Source organism: Coturnix japonica, chromosome 2 (genome assembly GCF_054131305.1).
Source record: "Coturnix japonica strain WE chromosome 2, WE-NBRP24, whole genome shotgun sequence".
NCBI lineage: Eukaryota > Metazoa > Chordata > Aves > Galliformes > Phasianidae > Coturnix > Coturnix japonica.
In genome coordinates, this window is record NC_140664.1 from 111,345,102 (window position 1) to 111,368,138 (window position 23,037).

At 42.2% G+C, this 23,037-nt stretch overlaps 1 protein-coding gene across 4 annotated transcripts in view; it reads left to right on the plus strand.

The window, feature by feature from the left end:
- The window catches only part of RAPGEF5 (Rap guanine nucleotide exchange factor 5), a 143,394-nt gene extending 127,986 nt beyond the window's left edge, over positions 1 to 15,408 (plus strand). For all 4 annotated transcript variants that reach the window (XM_015853738.3, XM_015853739.3, XM_085538495.1 and 1 more), the window contains 4 exons: positions 275 to 362; positions 3,436 to 3,500; positions 9,111 to 9,165; positions 11,849 to 15,408. In XM_015853738.3, the coding sequence (XP_015709224.2) occupies positions 275 to 362; positions 3,436 to 3,500; positions 9,111 to 9,165; positions 11,849 to 11,967 (327 nt within the window). In that variant the 3' untranslated portion in view covers positions 11,968 to 15,408. The remainder of the gene's footprint in view (positions 1 to 274; positions 363 to 3,435; positions 3,501 to 9,110; positions 9,166 to 11,848) is intronic.
- Positions 15,409 to 23,037: the final 7,629 nt, after the last annotated feature.

The following is a 23,037-nucleotide window of genomic DNA, read 5'->3' on the forward strand; positions in this document are numbered from 1 at the left end:
ATTACGGAGTAGTTGAGGTGTATCGGTTCTGCAGCTTACTCCAATTTTAGAACTGCTTCATCAAGAGGAACGTAATTACTTCTGTTCTTCTCATTGTTTACATTTCTTCTTCAGCTTAGTAAGCCACCTAGTTTGAAAACCTTTATCTACCTCATTTCCTGAAGAAACCTTCTTGTATCTAAGTTGTGTTTGGATCATAAGCCGATAATGGATTTAGAATTGCTCTTTTTATAGCCTATTGATTTTTCTCTCTATTACCCAAATGGTTTTGTAGGACCCTTCGCTGAATCATAAAGCTTACAGAGATGCGTTCAAGAAAATGAAATCTCCGAAGATTCCCTTCATGCCCTTACTTCTGAAAGGTAATGTTAAAGCTTATCTGCTCTTCTTTGTCACTTGAGCGCATGTGCAAAAATTTGTGGAGGTTAGTTAAAATACTCGTAAGGAGATTATTCTTTCATTTGTAATTTAGTATGTGGCACACTCAATGAAATCTACAAGAAAGGGGAATTTTCACAGCATTTTCCATGCTGTGCCCCACTGCAGTTTGGTGTGGTTTGCTTGGCCTTGCCAAGCTGACATCACTCATTTTGTAAAGCAGAGAGAATGGGTTGTGCCCCTCAGTCCTCCTGCAGGCTGAAAGGTGTGACAAAACCGCTTGCTAGCGCAATGTCTTGGGCAGCGAGTGCAGTGGCAGGTATCTCGGTTATTCCATTATATCGGTGTCATTAATTATTAATCGCCTTGTCTAGAATGTGACAAATTCATTTGATTATTCCTGTGTTCCAAAAGTGTTCTCGTTAGGCTGTTTCTGCTAACCTGCTACTGCTGCAAGTTTAACATGTTTGGAGACAGTTCTCCAAATAAGCCGGTGACGGTTTGGTAGCCGCAAGGCACTTCTCCTCTTGGCAGGCTTCTAAGTTGTTTGCATTAATTCAGCTGGATATAATTATCAGGGCTTCAAAGGAAGGCAAACCTGAACAAGTAACTTGTAGTAATGATGTTTGCACTGCACTGCTGAGAGGGGTGAAAAAACACGCACCTAAGAAGCATTCATGCAGCGCAATCTTGTGTCTCTGAAGTGTGCTGTATAGTGAAGAGACACTGCAAAATAACACAGCAAGCTTCTTCAGTATGGTGATCCAGAAGAAAATGTTGCCAGGGCTGACAATTCCCAATGTATTGCACAGTACGTATGATGTAGGAAGAAATTTACTCAGAGGGTGGTGAGGCACTGGCACAGGATGCTCAGAGAAGCCATGGATGCTCCATCTCTGGAGGTGTTCAAGGCCAAGTTGGGTTTGGCCCTGGACAGCCCTGCCCGTGGCTGGGAGTTGGAACTGGATGATCCTTAAGGTCTCTTCTAACCCAGGCTGTTCTATGACTTTGTTCTCCATCAAGCATGCTTGTATTAAGACTATTTGCAAAACAGTTTCTATGACGTTAGCACAGAAATCATTAATAAATCAACAAAATCCTATATTTTAGCACAAGAGGAATAGAAGTAGTTTCAAGTTAAAAAATTGAAATAAGAACCTTGCTCTAATAATGAGAAATAGCTTCAGAGTGTCCCTTTAAAGTTAATTAACTTTAAACCTGGAGCTCTCTTACAGAGAGACACAGCATTAGAAAGTCAGGCAGATTTTTCAAGTATGCAATAAAATGCTGTGTTGTACCCTTACAACATAGCTCAGATGCAATTTTCTGCTCCATTGAATTTATCTAGACTCATAGTTGTTGGCCACAAAGCAAATTTCTGTTTCTTCCACCCTCAGAGGTATCCATTGCAGTCATAGACTTTAAAAGCTGTCTGGAAATTTATGCTTGTAGTAGAGATTCTTCATTAGAGGTGACGTTTTTTAACTGTGCTGATACAGAGACAAGTAGTGCCTGCCTGCCAGCAGGGTCATGAAGCCTTGTCCTTTCCCTGTCCATTTCCCTTGGTGCTCAAAGATGGAGAAGGTGCATCTGGTCCTGTGCCCTCCTTTCTCCATATGCTCAGAGTGCTGCCCAGGAGCAAGAGGTGGTGGAAGCATGCCCAGGGTGTCCCCATGCTTACCCCACTTGCTCAGGAGTGCCTGAGTAGCTCCCAGCTCTCCAGCACCCCTCAGGCAGAGCTCTGCCTAATGAGTCCCAGCTCTGGGTTTCCAGGCTGGTATTAAGCCATTAACATTTCCATTCTAAGCAATTACAAAATCCCCCTCAGGCACGGAGCTAATCTTTAAAACAAAAGGAAATAAATCAGGTTGGCTGTTTTGGAGTAGGATGAGCGAGACAATAAAGCAGCCCCCAGCGTCAGCTGCAGGTTCTGTGATCTAAAATCCCCCAATTCTAGGGGACCAAGTAGATGTGAGAGGGAGCCCAGAGAGATCCTGAGATGTGCAGTTACACAGCTGTCCTGGGGACTGGCACCTCAGCAGGGAGAGCTGTGGTTTCTACCAAGGAATGGTGTCAGTGCCATGTTGTTAGATCAGTGCTCTCTCATCCATCCCGGTTCTCACAGGCACGCACACATCCATGCAGTGTGTGGCCAAAGTGAGAGACGAAGGGTCTGGTGGTGGTGCTGCTTTGTGTCATCCAGAGGATGCACTGCCAAAGTCTGCCTGTGACCTCGGTATCTCATGTTCCAGACGAGTCTTGCTTTGTGTCCTCGTATGCATTAGAAAAACAGACAAAAATGACCTCCGGTTCCAGTTATAATCATAATCTTAGCAGCACTTGTTTTGCCTGATTTTTTTTAATTACTATTTTTTTTCCCCCTCTCACCCATTACAGTGCGTTCAGTTCCCTTCCTGGAGCTAAATATAGACCTTTTCCGGTTCCTCCCACTGACCTTTTTTTGTCTTTGCAAATCCTCCCCAACAATGCTGTGTAAGGCTGTTTTGATTCCCTAAGGTTTCCCTGGCCGTAATACCTACCTCACGCAAGGCTTTTGAACTCCAATGAACTCCAGTTTGGTGGCTCTCTGTTTAACCTCACTGCTTTCCCTGGGGGTACTTGAGAGAGTTGCAATGAAGAAAGAGGAAAGGGTGTCAGAACTGCCCCCAAGCCTGGTGTCTCTGCCCCTGTGGAGCTCACAGCTTGGAAACTCAGTCCCAGCCTGGGCACAGCCCCAGGTATCATGGCTGGATCTATCCTGCAAGCATGTGTCATGCTGGGTACTTCTCTTGCACCCAGTCATTCTCTGCACCACATGCACTCCATGGGGAATTCAGATTTAATAAGAATTCTGGGCTCTGACTTGAAAACCCTCTTGTTACGATGTCTATGTAGTGTCTATGCTAAGGTTTTTTCGCCTTTTGTAAGGTGTTACGATAATCTTTAATGGGATGTTTTCCTATCTTTTTCTTTTAGTTGCTGTTTAGAAATATCACTTATTTGTACAGAAAAACAAAATCCTGCAAAATAATTCTTTAACTTTTTTTTTCTTTTCAGATGTAACATTCATTCATGAAGGAAACAAAACATTTCTGGATAACCTTGTTAATTTTGAAAAGCTGGTAAGCTTTATTTTATTGTTCCTGTTCTTCACAGAAATTCCTGTTCTTTCCTTTCCCGTCTTTATCTTATATGACTAAAAAGAGTTTAATCTGAGTGAATCAGGAGGAAGTAAACAGAGGTTAACTTTGCTTTGAAGAGCAAACAGGATAAAACAGCCGACAGTTGAACTCTCCCCTACCCCTTCTTCTGCTCCTCTTCTCACTCCTCCCTCCCCGCTTCTCTGTAAAATGGGTAAGGTAAGTCAAAGGTACCCAGCATCAGTGCTGTACAGTCAGCTCAGTTTATTCCCAGGGGAATCTATTCCTTTGCACCACCTCCTAGGCTTTTTCTTTTCAGTTCCATTCTCCAGTTTTCTCTCATTTCTGTTGTCTCAAGGCACTAACAAAAAGGTATCTCTAGTTTAACCATTTGTGACTGAAGTAAAATGTATAATCTAGGTTAGATGATGAATAAATGAATGTCTGAAGTGTAAAATAAACTGAATGTACGCACCACTGTACTAACTCATACAGAAGACCACTCAATATCTTTGGGCTTTTCTACACCAGCCATGATGGGACCTCTGTGCTGCCATGACATTCTCAATGAACGTTTGATTGTCTAATTTGCACCAAGTCTTTGCTGATAACATTTTGTAGCACTGAAAGCCATAGGTTATATATCTGAACACTGCTGGTATGGAGACATGTTGGTTTTGTTGGGCTGGTGTATTTGATCAAAAAACCAAAATGTTCTTCCTGATTGCTTCCTGATGCGCCATGAGACTGTGAGTCCAGATGGCTGTTGCTGGGGAGTTGTTTCTAACTGTTTTCTCCACATGTTTACACTTGTTTGAGAATGATCATGCAAACAGGGAGTTATTCGTGATCCAGATGTTGAACTGATTTTTTTCAGATCCCATCATAATGTACATTGCCCTTCAACTTATAAGCAGATGTGGACTTTGACTTTTGAACCTGAGACCCCTTTTTTGTGTTTTCTACTTGATTTTTGCACCTTATCTTGTCGCAGAATTGGAGAACACTGATTTGCATTTAATGAAAGGTTTTCTTGTCCCAAGTCCATTAACTGTTTGACCTTTAGGTGTTTGCATAAAACTCATTAGCATGTTCTTCTTCATTGCCTCTTGGAAGTTCATCCAATTAACATGTAAATTAAACTAGCCCTTGATGCACAGTAATTGTTACTAAAATCCCCCCACTGGCCCACATATTAATTTAGTGAATACGAAAGATCTGATTCTTATTTGAGCTTTAGCCAGACCTTGTTTGTTTGTTGTTCAATCATGTATACATTTAATGTGTGCTGGGCTTGCTTGGTAAGATTTCCTGTCCTTGCTGTCACCATTGTGTCTCCAGAGGTGGTGGGATCTTTGCTAATTGACTTCAATGAGCCAGGATTTCACCATTCTGATGCAAAAAGATAAATGGGCATTTTAATGGGGGAGGGTGTGTGTGATGCTGATGGGGTGAGTGTTGCTGACACTGATGCTTCCTCGGAATTGTTAGTCAGATCACGCCCTGAGGAACCTGCTGTCTCATGGCTGCCTGTATACATATGAATACAAGCAATGGAAGTGGAGGCTTAGAAGACATTTTATTATGGGTGTAATTGGAACTCAGATAGTATATGTGTCCTGGTGGTTCGCTTGTTAAGGTCTGTGTGCATGAGCTTACTTAACAAGGAACATTACACATCACCATGTATATGCTCATGTTTCTTTTCTATTTGTAAGGGCTTTGTCCCAAGGAAGTCTTCCTGGATGTTTTACATTGTGCTGAGCTCTTTCTGGCTTCTGAGAAAAATTAGGGTTGACATTGGCTCCTGCTTAGTTTGGATCAAGCCACTGAACCTCACCTGCAAATTTACTGTTGCAGAAAAAGAAGAAAAGAATTATTCTACCATAGCAGATTACTGCTTTGGGGAAGAAACTTACTCACTGTCATAAATGTGTAGAGTTTCTACTTAGGAATTTCAAAGCAAAGATGGTTTATTATGTCTTCAATCGAGTAGGTATTTATGAAATATTTCAGATCTGCATTAGACACCTGACGAGAAGGAAGATTTGCCTGAACCATTGTTTTTTTTCCTCAATAATTTCAGTTGGCTTATTAAAATATATAATCCTTTACTGCAATCCCTGCTTCTTTTATATTCTTAGACCATCATGGCCACAACAATCCTACCGTGACTGAACTTGATTTGACATGACATGATTGCAGTGAAGACAAAGTTAATTCAAAATATAAAGAAGTGAATTTGCAAAGAGAAAAAGAAATGATCTTTCATCTCTGTAATGTTTTGCAGTAATAGCAGAAGTTGAAGGAATTGCAATGGTTTATTTAAATCCGTGTTGGGTAAACTCTAGTTTACAATAGATCAATACTTAGTTCCATACCCTCTTCCTATACGAAATCTGAAGGAATAAATGAAAAGATGGTCTTTTACTGTTTCACCTCAAGATATTTCCATTGTATTTACTGAGCTGCTTCATTGAAATGTAGCTTCAGTTTTTTTCAGTGGGCAGCCATCACCCATATCTTAACAAGGACATGTCTTAGCCACACTCCAACAAACCTTAATACAGGTCAGTGGCCATTACTGGCTTAGATAATGACATCTTACATTGTACATTCAGCACTGAGCTGAAGATTTTCAACCTCCTGCACACCCCAAATATCTTTGCAACTCCCAAGCCCATTCTTTTCTGCTTTCATCAGCTGAAGAAGTGTGAATGATCCCAAGGTAGATGGTAGGCTGAAAACCCACAAAAAAAGGTGTTACTTATCACACTAATGGTATGCAAGCATTTGTTTAAACAGTCAGGAAACTGTATTTGAATATGCTGAATTTTTTATATTACAGTTGGATCCCAGAGAACTGGTAATGGACAGGCAGTCTAATTAGACTAGTAAAGAAGGGAGATTTGGGATTCTGCTTTAGGAGAGTGTTACACAAATAGATTCTTTGCTGCCAGACCATCACCTCCAGAATCAGTCTTGAGATGAACCCCACAGTGACTACCAAGAGTGAAACAGCAAAGAATGACAGTTTGTGAGATAATGGGATCTATTCTAAAAGCCAATTTCAAAGGGTAGCAGCTGGAAAATGTTATAGCATCAGTATCAGTGGAAGTTGTATCTCTCTCAGTACTCACACTATTAACAGTGAAGTCAGGGACATCACGGTGGAACTTCTCTATAATCAGTGTAGGGATGTCAGCATAATAGCTAGCCATGATTGCAGGGTGAATGAAACACAAGAGATAGGGGGAAAAAAAACAACAACAGAAAACCCACCTTATTCACTGACAGAAGGAATATGAAGAAGATTCCAAGAAAGATGTGCTGTTTTGCTTGTGATAAGCTCTCTCCTGTGGAGAGGTCCTGAAAGTGCTGCTCTCTGGGTGGTAAGAGTTGAGCTGTTCTGTGTCATTCTGATCTTAAAGATAATCTGCTGAAGACAGCTAATCCATTCCACCTCTGCTTATTTTTGAGGGAGATGTGAGAATACAAGCAGTTCACGAGATGTTACATCATTACTGCTAGCTGCAGTTTGCTTAAATTAGTTACCATGTTTGGTGAAGAGTTGTTGGCTAAATTCTATTTTTTCACTTTTAGATCACCAAAGCAGTCAAATAAATAAAAAGAGCAATACTTCAACACTAGTTAAAATGAGTACACTTTGCTGATTTATAGTGAACAATCCCCATTTTCATAAGTTGAAGACCTGAGCCTGAAAGAAACCAACCTTAAACCTTTGTATTTCCTCTGCATTGTCTTTGTTTTATCAGGGACTGAATTGTTTTCTTCAGAGTGTCTGGTATGATGTTACTTTTTGGACATAGGAGAAAAGTTGATAACACTTCTGATGTTATAGTTGCTGCTAAATAGTGTTGTACAGAGACAAGGCCATTTGCAGCAACGGGCCCAAGGACTGGGAGGGAACTGAATTAGACCAGCTGTCTTAAGCTGGCTGAAATGATATTCCAAACCATATGACATCATGCAAAAGGAGTTCTGAAGGGTTCATCTTGCTTTCTTCTGCTGCTTGGAGGGCTAACTGGCATTGGTAAAGGGCTGGTGAGCAATTGCTTGTGCATCCTTGTTATATACATTCATTTATATATACATATATATGTATGTTGTTGTAACTATTATCTTTATGCTTTTCCCTCAGTAAGTAGTTTTATCTCAACCTATGAGTTGGTTTTTTTTTTTTTCTGATTCTCTCCCTATTCCTGTTGGGAAGGGGAGGAGTAATAATAATAATAGTAATAATAGTAATAATGTATCATTAGTTATGACTTGTTAGAACAGTAAAATGGACAGACATTTGTAACTCAAAAGAGAAATATTTGCAGATGCGTATTGTGAGGTACCAAAGAGAAATCTCCTATGTAGCATCAAGTTCCACTCCTACTATTGTTTCAGTGAATATTCAAGGCAGGTCTCTCTCATCTCCTCCCCCACCATATTTGTGGCATTACTATATGGCAGTTGCAGTAGTCTTCCAGATCAATAATGATTCTGTTTACAGTGATCCATAGATGGCTTTTATTCTACCACAGGGGAATGTGAGCATGAGATTGTGAGCTGCTGAAACCACGTACATTGTCACCACAGGAAAATGGGAGAAACTAGCAGCTAAGAATGAATCTTCCTGATCTTTCTTACTTCTGATTATTGCACTGGAAAGAAGAATCAAAGTTCAAGTTTTCATTTTCCCAAGGCTTTGTTTTCTCAGAACTTTAAAATCTTTCCTCTTTGGTTGGAAGTACATCCTTCTTAGAGCCACAAAGAAGACTAGTTCACTATCATTTCTTTTCTTCTGCAATGGAGCATGCTGTTCCAATTACCTAGGACTGTCTTTAGTTCCATGATCTGCAGGTAGTCATCTTGTGAGTGTGGAAAGTGCCTTGTGTTTTGCTGTTTATACTTTGACCTGTCAAAATGGGACAGAATTCTCTATTTTGGACAAGAGAGTTGTGTATCCCTGTTAGCACCAACCTTTTCTAAATGGTGTACCTGCACTATTGCCTTCTTGGTGCGTATCTACAGAGCTGTCAGTGTGTTTCCTCAATCCAAGGCTGTGGGCTGTTATTTTTGCGTATTGGTTATCACAGTACAGAAAACTGCCTGATAATGACACCTGATTGCACTAGGCAGCATGCAGATGTACGCAGAGGTGTTATCTGTGCCATAGAAGGCTTGCAGCCTAGTTAGACACATGGAGACAAAGGGAGAGATTGCAGAATACTGGAAACCCCAGGTAGTGAACAAGAACTCAGGAGATGGATCAGAAGCATCCAGCCAACCTGCAAGACTTTCCTCCTGTAGGCTTTCAGTTTAATAGAAGACGCAGGAACAAAAATAAGTAATTGTATGGTTATTTTCATTACTGCTTGCCATAGGCTCTGAGGGAGTTGTTCTCATTTAATCTGTGCGATATCAATAAGGACCTGTTCTCCCACTCTCCTCATTTTCTACTTCACTACAGTTGATTTTTTTTTTGCTTTACAGTGTGAGCCAGGGAGTTTTTTCAGAATTTTCTAATGACGGAAACCCTCTCAGACTTTTACACTGATGTTTTATGTCTTGTCTTTGCAGCACATGATTGCAGATACAGTTCGGTCATTGAGACATTGCAGAAATAACCAGTTTGGTGAGTAGCCAGAATTTGTTACTTCTTTTGCCTTTTTAGAGCCTTAGCACTGGTTGATGGTTACTGAGTTATCTCAATATTTTCTGTAAATCTATGAGATGTCCTGGCTTCCAGATGCTGAAAGTTGTTATTCATTACCATGTTGTGTTGAGGGACATGGTTTAGTGGGAGCTATTAGTAATAGGTGAACAGTTGGACTGGATGATCTTTTATGTCTTTTCCAACCTTGATGATTCCATGATTCTATGATTCTACCATGGCTTTTCACTTGATTTCCACCATCAGTATTTGCTTGCTGTTTTTTTAACGGACATTCCATGCAATGGCTGAAGTCTTGAATACACTAAGATCCTCTGGGTTTCATTGACTAGATGCAAAGGAGTTGGCTGCGTTTGCGCCCCTGACAGAGAAAATCTGCAAGATGAGTTCAGCTTGTTTTTGATACTGGAGAGCTTATGAAGCAAAGGCTTCTTTTTTTTCTCTTTCCGTGCTATTAGACACCAGAGAATCTGATCATAAGGACCCATGCCAGACGACCCTACCTTGATTTGTTTTTTGCTAACAGAGGAAAAACCTTGTTTTTCTCCTCCTCAGCATTTCTCATTCTCTGCGGAGAGGTTAAGTGCAGGAAGGGGACAAACACAGCACTATTTGAGGAAGTGGTTATCGTTTTTAAACCAGAAACACTAAACATGTAATGACTAAAACTGAGGCCACTAAAAACAATTTGTCCAAAGAGCTTTAGAACTTTGCTGTAGCCTGAATGCAGGATTTTCGTGGCTGGGGAAAAAGAATTTGAATCGTTTCCTTTAAGCTGTATTTTCAGCAGCTGTCAGCACAGAGCACAGACCCTGACAAAAAGAATATTAAAAATTGGTACTTATTAATAATGTACTCTGGAGAATGATAGGTACTATTAAGATCTCCGCTGAACACTTTGTTCTATAAAATTACCGCACGTATGCACAGTTTTTATTAAACAAAGGTTGCTTGCCATTATGGTTTTTGTGTTACATAGATATATATAAAGAATGGGAGAAGGAGAAGGGCATGCCTTTTTTTTTGTTTTTATTCAGTTAGACCAGGTGCTGAAGGAAATAGTGATTAATCCAAACTGCACCTCTGTAAGTTAGAATGCCTCTTATTTGCCATTATGAAATGATAACGTTGGTTCCTTTCATGATTCTTTTTGTTTTGCTGCCTCTCTGTAAATCTTTCATTGTTTATATATATATATTTTAGTGGTTTTGTAAACACTGCAACATAAATCTGAGGTTAATACCCAAGATTTATCTTATAATCTGGTAGTTTGAAGTGCATGATTGTTATTTTATTTTACTGCAGACTTGATTTATTGCGAAGCTGGCATTTAAGAAGCAGCTTTTACAGATATCCCTGTAGGCATTCTATTTTTTGTTATATTCGTTTAGGCATGAAATGAATTCACTGAATATTTATTGAGACTTTATGGACAGTTTCCTTTTCTAGTGGGCTTATTTTGCTCTTAGGATTGTGAATCTTTCTACTGCATCAACTCCCAGATTGGCCTGAGAGTGGCAGGCATCTTGTTGTAGGAAAAAAAAATCAAACAAAAGCAAGCAAGGCATATTGTTATTGCTTATGAACTGTATCAAGTGTATTTAGCGTGCAGGCCAAAATGTTTCCGGATTAGAAGCTGATTAGGTTCCAAGCAAGACTGAAATGCCTTTTTAATGGAAATAATATTTTATTTGTACACACTAAATCCTGAAAACAAATAATAGTGTTTCCAAAATCAAGCAAAGCAGCCTGAACAAATAACATAGTTCAAGCTTTTGTAATTTCAGGTGTTAATGAGAAATACAAATGTTCCTCAGTGTGTTCAGCACAGCTGCTGCGAGCCTATTCCCCAAGAACAGAAAGGTCACCGACGTGTTCTGACACAGATTTATCACATTCTCATGTTCTCACCCACATTTCTGAAGTCAGAGAAGTGCTTGGAAATAGCTCCTGAAAATTGCTGCCCAGGAGCACCATTAGCAGCTGTATGCAGAAGCTGCTGCTTTGACATCCAGTGTTACACTGCCTCAAATAGTGCTCATTAGAGTCGAGGAGGATGGTTGGTTCCTGGAAAGCCTGTTGGTGTAACTGGAGAGTGTGGAAAAAAAGGATGATAATGAAACAAAAGAGAGGGGGAGGGAGTGTGTGGGTTAAGCTGATTGGTTCTGGAAGTCTTGAGCATTTTCTTCTTTAATTGGTGGCAATGTTATTAATGGACTAGAGCAGAGCTCTTCGACCTTCGACAGCCTGTCAGCAGTCAGCAGCACAGGGCAATGTATCTCATCATTTTGTCTGCCTGGCTCAGTGGGTCTCAGCAGCCTTGGATGCAGCTCTTCCTGTTCCATTTCTGCTGGTCACCAGCACTGCTGGAAGGCTTCACAGGCAGTGAGTTCCCCAGGCTAATGCCAGGCACAACAGCTGTAGCAGAAACTATCTTCTATTTAAGCCACCCTTCATGTTGTAAGTTGCAAATCTAGCTCCTCTAGCCTTTCAAGCACCCATAAAAGAACAGCTGCCTTCTGAGTCGCTGTGCAGCACTTGACATGGTGGCACACAGGGGACTTGGAGGTGCTGTGATGGCTCACAGAAATGCAAAGCAGGCAAGGGTTGGCTTTCTGACCCAGTCTCTTTCTCTGTCTTGTAGGCAATGAAGTTCCTTCGAAAGAGCATCACGAACTGAAGCCATACATCCACCACCTGCACGTCATCGACAACCAGCAAGCTCTCTTTGAGCTTTCTCACAGGATAGAGCCGCGAGCGTGAGCGTACACAGCTTCGTAGACCTTGTAACTGCAGCACTTTGAATTAAGTGAATGTTTATGCTAAGCATGTTGCTTCCCTATATGAGAACAGTTTACTGAGTTTTATCAGTAGCTCACACAACATGCACAGGAAAATCAGGCAGAGCAAGCAAAGGAGCTACTCACAGAGCTGCAGGGCAAGCTTGGTGCCATCCCCACTTGTCACCAAATGGAGCAGCATTCTTTGAGCTCAGGAGCTTGGTTTCTGTGAAAATATGGTTTGGTCCACTGTAGTTTTCAATGCAGATTTTGCCAGTATTAGAAAGAAAGGAAGCGTCGTGTCACAGCAGCAAAACATTTCCACAAGCAACATGCAGCAAGGGGATTCTCAGTTCATCGCAGTACGTACCTCGCTAATTCAAGGCTGCCAAAAATACTGTGCAATCCGTGCAGCTCCCCTGAGTCACCGGAACATCTTGTTTGAGATAAATGCAGACAACCAGGAATGGAAACATAAAAAGGCAGCGCACCAGGTGAAACTCAAGAGCCTGTCATGATTTGGAGATCAGAACTAAAGAGGTGATACTGTTCTGGCCCCTCAAGCACCTGCTTTATAGAATACACTATCAGAGCCAATCCACTTTTGTTGCGGTTCCTGGACACACGATTGTTTGTACACAAAAAATATATGAATTTCTTCCTTTTCAGTTATCTCAGTTTTAGTATCAGCTCCTGCAGATAATGTGTAATAAACTGTTATAGCAGGAGCTTTTTTTTTATCAGCTTAGATTACAGCCTGCATTGTGTCTGTTCCAAGGCAATGTTTAGGCTTGCCTACCTTCCTAACTAACCTTCTGGAAATACTCTATTCCAGCAGGCAAAATGTCACCTCACTTGTGCACACTTCCAGTTTCTAAAGAGCAGCGGGGTACCCCTTACAGGATACCAGGGAAGCACCTGCATACACAGCAGGCTCTCATTATTAGGGTCCTCTTCAATTTCACATACCTGAAAGTAGTTCTGAGCACATACCAAGATGGCATTTCTAATGTCCTATGTATGACTGACCTAAGCCTAAGCACCACTATCACCGCAGCTCTGGTTTTTAGTGTGAAGAAGTTATCCCAAAATAATCTGGTGTATGCCACAGGCAATAGGCAGCGTGCTACTCTGACGCTGGTCTGTACACAGACTTGTAGTAACAGTCCCTTTGCAGAGCAGGGAGGTGGATGCATTGCACTGCTTTGCCTTTCTCTATTGCATGTGTTCCACACGAGGAAGACTTCCAAGAAGATGCTGCTCTACTGACATGAGGGTCTACTGAAGTAGCATGCTCTTCATCACAGTTTTATCTCTGGTTTAAAGGGATTAAAGAACAGCTTTAACAGGTAGTCTGTGGGGGAATCTGTAGAATGCAGTCAGTTTTCCCATCTGTGAAATACTGTATAGATCTATTGTAAAGGAAACAGATGTTTCAGAAATGTATTTGCTTGTACTTTGTTATTCTCAAATCCTATATAATTTTTTGTTTGGTTTTTGTTTTGTTTTGGTTTGGTTTTTTTAGAAAAAAAAAAATCTTCTTTTTACCCAGTGAAAAGAACAAAAAAGAAAAAATAAACTCTTGCTGGCCATGGAGTAAAAATTTGCTACGTTCTTCTGTAGATGTGACTGCACATACTGTAAATAACTCTTTTGTGCAAACAGACCAAAACTGTTCAGATGAGGACACTACCTGCACTGGGCTCCTTTTGCAGTGTAAGAACACAAACCACGGGTTGTGTTTGCTTCTTGTTTTGTTGCAATTCTTCCTCTGGCTACAGCACTCCCTGAATCCCCACCCTGATGTATTACTTGCTTTGTTTGCTGGTTTTTGAGCTCCCCCTTGTGAAATCTCATTATGTGGCATTATTTTTAAGAGCTTGGACCCGACTGCATGCACTATGCTCATACAATACTCTGCTCCACGAGTTGTTTTGTTGAAACATGTGGGAGAGGGAGCATAAGAAAGTACCTTGTTTCTCTGCATTCAGCTCTGTGATAGCTGTGGTGGTTACTGCTGATGAAGCCACAAGCAATGCCAGAGATAAATGAAGGAAATTAAAGAAGAGGGGGAAAAAAAGATGACTGCTCAGGCATTGATTGGAAAGCATGCTGAAGCCAACCTGAAGGCATCTCACTGACTGCAGTCAGTGGCTGGGTAATGCTGCACCAGTGGGCTCCAGGCCAGGCTGGATGTTGGCTTTCTGCACACTGCAACTCTACACTGAATTGGGTGCTGTCAGCCCTTACAGCTGGCAGAAAACCAGTTTGAAGGCACACAGCCAGCACTAAGCACGTTATCTGTGTTATGGCTAACTGGGCTATTCTTTAAAACTTGATGAGTTAATTTTCATAGTGGCCTTTCTTATTTGAATATGACTTTGTGGTCTGGAGGCCCAACTTTGATGCGTAGGTGTCACATTGCAAAGATAGATCTTCCAACTGTTACCTTAAAGGAAAGGCAAATAACCCAAATCTAGACATAATCTGTAATAAACAGAGTCTTCCTTCAACAACTGAAGTGTTGCAGAGCTGAGCTGCAGTCAGGCAGGCACTTTAAAGAGTGGCTGGTGAATGAGAAGTGAATGAGATGGGGGTCCCACGCAGTCTCTGCCAGGGCCCAGCACAGGTAACACTGTGAGTTTTAAGTCATTCTTCCCCCTCCCAATTTATGTTACGTGGATAAAATTAATGAATCTTCTGAGTTTATGGCAGTCACACCTATGGTTATGGTTAGGTACTGGGCCTATTTGCATGAATAGCTAGGAGGAATAATTAAACAAAGGAAAAGGCTTCCATGACACGTTTAATTCTAGCCCCATCTGAGGTAAAAGTTAACTCCATTTGCATGACACTGGCAAGAAAAAAATAAAAGGGGGTATAGGAAACAATAAGATGTGGCTGTAAACTGATAAAGAAAGTTGTAAATACTAAACATTTTAGCAGAGTAATATTTATTTGCATAGCCTATTTATTGTCATTGTATTACACCGTTAAGAAGTACTGGGATGAAGTCAGTGGGCTGAGGAAGAACACCTGCCTGTTATGTTCTCTCTGAGTGCCATAATGCTGTCAGCTTGCATTAAGAGTAATGAAATAGAAAATCCCAAACCAAGGTGTTTACCTAACTTCTCAGGGACTACAGCTAGTAGTTATCCACCGCTATGAGACTCGGTATGTATGAAATAATCTGATTTACTAGAATCAATGTCGCCAATGTTTTCCTTCTCATCTTACATGCTTGTCTGCCTCTGTACATATTAATTGTGTTGTGTATTTATGAGAGCTAGTAAGCAATAATTTATATGTCAAAATGGCCAAGCAATACAAGGTTAAAACTTGTAGAAGCAACTGTTACATTTATCTTGCATTTTCCAGTGTTTTTTAATATTGCTTTTCAAAATATAAAGACTACCTTAATGAAGCTGGGCTCTGTGCCTTCCTGTCTCTCACTTACCCTCATTGTTCCTCACTGGTGTATTTCTTACTCATACTTTCAGTCATACAGTCCTGAAACCCCTCATAGCATTTGCAAGGGGAATACAGCATGTGTCAGGAGCCTGACCCCACTCAAAGCACTGCTCTGGTGGGTGGGACTTGCTAATGCTGATATATTCCAGGTAGTTTCAGAAGCAGATGATGTTAATGGGGGTCTCAGCTGTGCCTTATCATCACTGCGCAGACTGAGAGGGGCCTGGAGCTACTGTGAGAAGTCCCTGTGGGAGAAGGAGGAGTAAACCTGTCTTCCAATCCCCCAGAGTCTGCTTATCAGCACTTGATCCTCTTAGTGAGGACAGTAAATGCTTTCCCCTTGCTTCAGTTGTCCCTGCTGGTGCTGCTGTGTTTTTTTTCCCCCTTCCTTCTCTCAGCTGTCTGCAGCAGGGAGGATCGATTTTAACTGGAATAATTAAGGCAATGCAAGCTCAGAATGTTGACACAGCTCTATAATGCTGTTTAAAGATACTTCATGGCCAGACATCCTTTTCCAGGCCCAGCTGTGCTGAAGACTTTGTGCTCCCAGCTGTTGATCGCGGTCCTTCCCATGAGACCATTTCTCCCCACACTTCAGATCAGGAGGCCTGACTCTTTGTGTGCTCTCCTTGGGTATGATTGGTTGTACCCACATATATTGAGTGCCTGGCTTACATGTAAGCAGGAGCTGTTATCTTTTCTGTGTGGGTTGGTTGTACTCCTGGTGTCTACAGTGGATTCCAGTGAGGTTTCAGCCATCATCTCTGTGGTAAGTAGTCAGAGCAGTTCTGGGGACGATAAAATGCTGGATCCAATGTAGTTCAGATTATAGTTTGGTAGCAAAGCCAAACTTACTTTTCCTTCTTCATTTTGTAGAAGCAATGTGTCTAAAATGAGCAAGATATGAAGATTTCTTTTAACAGAACCATATGACTTATAAAACATGCAAGGACAGCTCTTGTACCAAGAGCTGCAGGCAGTTTTCAAGGCTTCCCAAATGTAAGCAGCTTGGGGCTTTTCTGTTCTCCTGCAGTTGCTCTTTCCTAAGTACAAATCCTTTCCTGCCCAGAGTGATGGGAAGAGCTGCCTCTGTGGGGAAATCATTTTGGTAGAGTGTTATTGAGCTTGGGGAAGTGACACTGGCACAACTCATCCATTTAACCTAAGTGGTAAAGTGCCCCTTGAGAGAAGCACCACCAGCTGTGACAGATGGCTTGAAAGCACAGGGCTGTTCTTTGCTGGAGGGGAATTTATCAAGAAATCTAAATAGGGCTGCATCAGATCCAGAAAATATTGTTGTCCAAATTCTCCTTGAACTCTGGCAGCTCTGTACCGTGGGCACTGCCCTCTGGTGAAGAACCTTTTTCTGATCCCCCTGACACAGTTCCATGCTGTTGCCTCAGGCCCTGTCGCTGTCACACAGAGCAGAGCTCAGCGCTGCCCATCCGCTCCCTGTAAGAGCTGCAGCCGCCATCAGGCCTCCCCTCAGCTCCTCTGCTCTGGGCTGAGCAAACCAAGGCACCTCAGTTTCTCCTTCCTCATGCACACTGACCACTTGACACCTTGCCTGTTGGTTGGAGACCTCTCTGTGAGTTGATGATGTGATGGCAGGAACTGCCAAAGAGTCATAGAGCTCATCTGGGAATGATTGGAATCATTCCCAGATTGTCTGGGGTAGCCTGCAACTCACTTACATACTCTTATCTAGTGTTTATCTGATGAGATTTACTTCATTTTAAGTGAAGTGCTCCATTTTAATTTTAAATAAAGAGTTTCTGCTGAATAATGTAATGTAGCTTACCTAACTACGTTTAATGTTGTGCTTTCTCTGCAAGGAGCAGATCATCATTTTGATGGAGCAGAGGGCTTGGTTGGCATGGTTGCTTCCAGCAAAAGCCAGCTGGAACAAACTTTTCCTGCAGCTAACCTGCTCTTAGCAGTAGCTTCCCTTTCCAAAATTCAGATACCATTGACATCTAGTGGTGAAATCCTGTGGCAGTGTATTGCATCAAAACTGCCTGTGCAACCTCAAGAGACTGGGGTATCATGCAGCCAGGAGAGGCTCCTCTGTCATCTGTGTGTTCCATTGATCCCAGTTTATTAGATTTGTTGACTCAGATTCCTATTTAAGTCGAGTGATGGGATTATCTGTTCAGCCTTTTTGTGCACATTTCCCCCTGGATTTAGTTTCCAGCTTTTATGATGAGAGGGCACATTCACTTAGGACAGATGCTAATGGGAATAAAGACCGCTGCCTCCTCAGCTGTCAGTAGTCCCCAGAGTCAGCGTCTCATCCAAAGCTGCTGGCTGCAGCGTGAGCATTTGGCCCAGGGCAGCTTCTCCAAACATGCCACGGAGTTGTCTGCATGCATTTGACAAAGGCAAGCAAATTCCCTGCCTGCTGGGCTTAATAGTGTGATGCTGAACTCGGTGTTTCATCTAAGTACTGGTTTCGTGGGAATGCGTGGCAGTTTCTCACCAGGAGGTGCTGTTGTACACATGCACCTTGCTCTCTTGGTAGCTTGTAGCTATATTCACCTGACCTTTGAAAAAGAGGAGGTTAAACTGGCCTGTGTAGCAGCGCTAAGCATTGATCCCAAATACAGTGTGCAGCAAACGAATCACACTATGAAAGGGAAAAGGGTTGCTGCAGGTTGAGATCTTTCAGGTGTCACTGCCCACCTGGCAGGACACACAGCTCGGCTGGGCTGTGTCCTATGGAGCAGGCACAGGGCACACTTCTGTACCCGTGGTCGGTGATGTGGGGCAGATCTGCAATCCCTGTGCCATTGTGTGTTACCTCCTCTTCGCCCTGGGCACGATGCACTGAATTCCGCTTATCTTTAGTACCTCTATGTACACAGCTGAGTGAGGGACCAAGCTCATGTTATGCAGGATAACTCTTGTATAGTAGATAACTCTTGTTCATTTAGTGGATCCATAAGCAAGTCAAGTGGAAAAGACCCTTAAGATTGTCAAATCCAACCATTCACTGAACACTTCCAAGTTCAGCTCTGAACCATGTCACTTAAGTGTCCTGTCAGCACATCTCTTATATACTTTCACAGATGGCATAGATCTTCCCCTCACACATCTACAGCATCTGGCTTGGCTGGTGAGCTCCCCATGACTGCTTCTTCTCCAGGCTCACTTCCATGTCCCACAGTGGAGGGTTGCTCAAGAAATGCTCCTTGGCAGACAATGAGCCCCCTGTTTCTGGGGCCTGTTTCTGCTCTCTGTAGACATGGTCCTGGGCTGAGCATCACTGTCTTTCTTAGTGGCCTGCCACACTTCGCTCCCTGGGTCTCTTGTTCTGCTGAAACAGCAATGGGATCTTACTGATTTGGGTTTCATTAGTATATGGTGCAATGGTTTTGTTTTCTTCTATGAATACCTTTGTTGAAAGAGGTTACTTTTGTATTCGTAGTTTATAATATATCCAGTTGGGTGCAAGCAAAAGCTTACCATGACCGAAAGGCAGATAATGGCCTAGAAAATCATCTCCTGTCTTGTGTACAGGATTGTACCATCAGATGACTGACAGAAGAGGGAACTGTGAGACTTAATCCTGCTTTTGAGCTTTATTCTCCTTTATGAAGCAGTCACATCTGGAGTAACATGCAGTGCTTGTGGGAGAACTTGCTGCTTGTACAATTGAAGGAGAAGACTAAGCATTTTAAACCTAGTTTCTAAACAAAAAATGTCTCATTTGTTTGCCTTGTCTTATCCCTTGTTGACTTTCTAGTACGTGAGACTCATTCAACCAAATCTGAAAGTGTAATGAAAGCCTCTGAAATAAATGATATGCCCATAGGGAGCTCGGAGGGCAGCTGGGAGAGATGAGGAGTCCCACTGTGGCTCTGCTCCTCAGCTCCTTAGTGCCCTGTGGTGGGCATGAAGACAGCTCGTGCCTGGTGGAAATATTGCAGGTCATAGGAACCACTGTGTAGGCATGCTGGAGCAAGGCAGTGTTAGCACAGCTTGCCTTTCATGCTGGAGGTTTAATGGCTGGTGAAGCCAGCAAGGCACGATCTAGTTCCTGCTTTCAGCACTTTAAGCAAGTCATTACTGCTGATGTTCCTTTGTTTCTCATCATAGTGCTTTCCTCCTGCCTTTTTCTAGCCTTCCCTTTGTGCACCCTGCAAAGAGAATGAATCCTCTCTTGTTACTGGCACAAGACTGACCATTTGTGAGCCCTGTGCATGAGGCTGATGCCCAAATGCTATTGTTTCCCCATTCCTACCTGGTGAATACCAGTAGAACACCAGTGTCATTTAAGATATGTAACTGGGTTGTATGCATCTCTTTTGCTTCCTTCCGTGCTTTCTATGTCTGGAAAAGATTGCAGCTCAGAGGACAAGAAGTTGAACATCAGTCCTATTTCTCTGCTGGATATTTTGCAGTGCAGAGACCAGCGTTTGACCACCTTACAGCATCTTTTCTGAAGCACACTTAAGGAGTGTAAGCTAAGTGCTTTAAGGTCTCCCAGAAGAAAGGATCCACAGAGCCCCTAAATCTTGTCTGTCCAAAGAAGACAATACAATTTGATTGTATCAGAAAGGCCCCAGTCTGAGGCAGAACTGCTATTACACAGTGCTGATAGCAGTGCAAACGTGGTTCACTACAAAGGCATTTTGGACTTGCTTTTAATCAATAAAAAGACATTTCTTGCCTGGAGTAAATTGGATAAGAATCAGATAAAGTTTCCTGCCTTGAGTTCAAGTAGTAAAACGAAAAGGATCTGAAATAATGTGAACTGCTGTTTGGGTAGGGCATGGTTTTTTTTGCTTTTCTTTTCCTTTTCACCTTTTCTTCCCTCTCTGTTGTATAATAAAAGAAACGAAAAGAGGAACCCATCTATTTCCAATTAGCGCTCAGTGCTGCCGAGCGGAAGAAAATCCTGCAGTGCCATCTAGGGGCTTCTGTGTTTGGGTGAGGACTTTGGATGCTGAAGTTCCCACCTTGCTGGGAGTTGGCAGTACATTTTAACTGCTCTCACCGTGCCAAAATTAGTCCCCAAAATGGACGGTTCTTTTTGTTTATTACTCACTCCTCATATAAGGGAGAGCATAACATACAACAGAGGTGCACTGCCAAAAGATAATGGCACTCACCTCTGGTACCTGAGAGATCCTATGTAAGCTGCACATCTGAAAACCATGTGGAGCAGTGTTTACTGTTTCCATGATTCAAGCATAAACAAGTACAGTATTCTTAGTTCTGGCAGGCAACTTGATCAGACGTTTCTCCTTCTCCACTCAGTAGTGGAGTGTTGGTGTAAAATGATGTATTTCTCTCCAAAGAAGGGTAGTCTATGCATCACTTTGTTCTTTTATCTTTATTCCCCTGTCCTGGCTTCTCAATTGTTTTTCTGAGCACACAGAGTTAAGAAATGATTTATGTGTGAAGTCAGTGACCATGGCAGAACTTGATTTGGGGAAGTGGCATCATCATAATCGTAGTTTGTCTGAAGCATATGTGTTAGAACAAAGGTATCACCTCATATTGTTACTGCAACAGTGATGGCAAAGATGACTCTACAGCATTATGACTAAAACAGGAGCATATAGCATCACTGTAAGACAAAGGCATTTGGCTTCCTATACCCTTCCTCTTCAACTGCTGTAGCTATTTTAGGTTCTTGTTATTTTCATGCATTAACAGTGTTTCCTGCTCTCATACTGTGAGCAAAAAGTAGGGCATTCTTCAGAGAGGAATGATATTGGGGGTATCTTTTATAACTGGTGTGATATCTCTGAATAGGGGTGGCCAGGTTCCTGGCAGCTGCTAAAGATGTTCCACGTTTGTTTTCATGAGCCTCTGTACTCTCTGCACCTGTGTTGTGATCAAAGCTCTGCTGAGCACAGTGGGTCAGACATGGCAAAAGAGGGCAGATAATAAATATCCTGTAATGAGGGTCATGCTGGCTCCAACATGCTTCTTATGGTTAAAGCAGATTTCCTTTTATTACAAAAATGTGAGGTTACATTTTGTGAGATTACACATGCTTGATTAATCTTCTTTGCAAGGAAATAAACAGTCTGCAATGTTTGTCTATATGTATACATAAATCCTACAGAAGGAAATAATTAATCTTGAGCTTAACATGGGACAGTCTGTGTCTGAATGAGAAGGAGAAAGGCTTATTTTCTGAAGAGTCTTGCTGTGTGTTGTAGTAGTCAGAAGGAGTTTGTCAAATGGAGCGGCGCAACAATGACACCTTCTGTAAAACACCAGAAATGCCATGTCCTGCCATTCAGGCTTCTGCCTCAGAAATACCTGAGCTGGATGCTGGCAGGGAGCTGCTGGTGCACCCTCTGAAGCAGCTGTCTCTACAAAGAAGTGGCTTTGCTACCAGGTGGTACAAATGTGCCTGAGGCTGACCAGTTGTAAGCTGCAGCTCAGTGAAAAAGGGAAGGCTTTTGTAAAAATGTTAGAAATGTTAGAATCTTTTCAGCATTCCTATTCAAGTTCTTCTTATTCTTATTATTTTCAAACTAAAAGCATGCTTATCCAAATGAACAGGAGGTTGAGTTGCTTACCTGAAGTGTTTCAAGTTCACAGTGCGCATGAGGGCCCTAATCCTGTGCTAGAGACACTGACAGACCATTTACCATATTCCATTGCTTCATATTTCCCAAATTAATTCATTAAAAGGACAGAGCACAAGAGGGAGCCAGACTCTGCATCCTGGTAAGCTCTTAGCTGTGTGCTGGGCAAAAGCAAGAGGAGCTGGGGCTCTACTCTGTGCTCTTTCTGTGTTTATGTGGCAAATTCAGCCCAAGGTACACAAAGTCCTGTGGAAAGGAGGTTGCCAAGAGGGCAGCCAGTGTAGAACAATTAGGAATTGATCCTGTACATCCTGAGCCTCAGTCCAGCATCTTTGCCACCAGTCGGCTTTCAGCTGCACTGAGCATGTGGGCTCAGTGGGGAGAGATGCAGAGTCTGCTGCATTCCTCTGATGGCATTTCTGCCATGTGCTTGTCAGAATGCTTGGCCCATAGTTGCTAAAACTTTTGTTAAGGCAATAAGTGTTTCCTTACTTATAGGAGAGCTAGTCCAAGAACTTGTGCTCCAGTCAGCACCATGCATCCTTATGAATGTTTGCAATGTAACCTGACTGAATACAGCAGTGCTAGATCATTTTGTTTTTCAGTTTAACTTCCATATAATCCTCCTGAAACTGACAGGCTTACACAATTGAAATGGAGAGTATTTAACAATTTTCATTATACTTATTCAAGGTTTTACAGACCCTGCTCCATTGTGCCACAAGCAGCTAAGTGTCATTTCATGCCTCAGGCTGCATCATTGGGTCTCAGTGACCTGCCCCCCATCAGTGTGCCAGGTATGAGAAGGGCTAAGCTGACATAAACCTGAGAAGGCATTATTTGAATGGCATGCTGTGCTTGCTGCATCAGCTGTAATGTCAGGAGGAGCTTAATGCATTAGGTGCTATCTGAAATTTAATACTGTGTTATTTTAAGTACTAAACATGAATACAAACTTGTGTAGGTGAGCTACTTTGCAGGCCAACTCGTTGACTTGGGTGATATGTTTGTATTCTAATGCCTCTCAGATT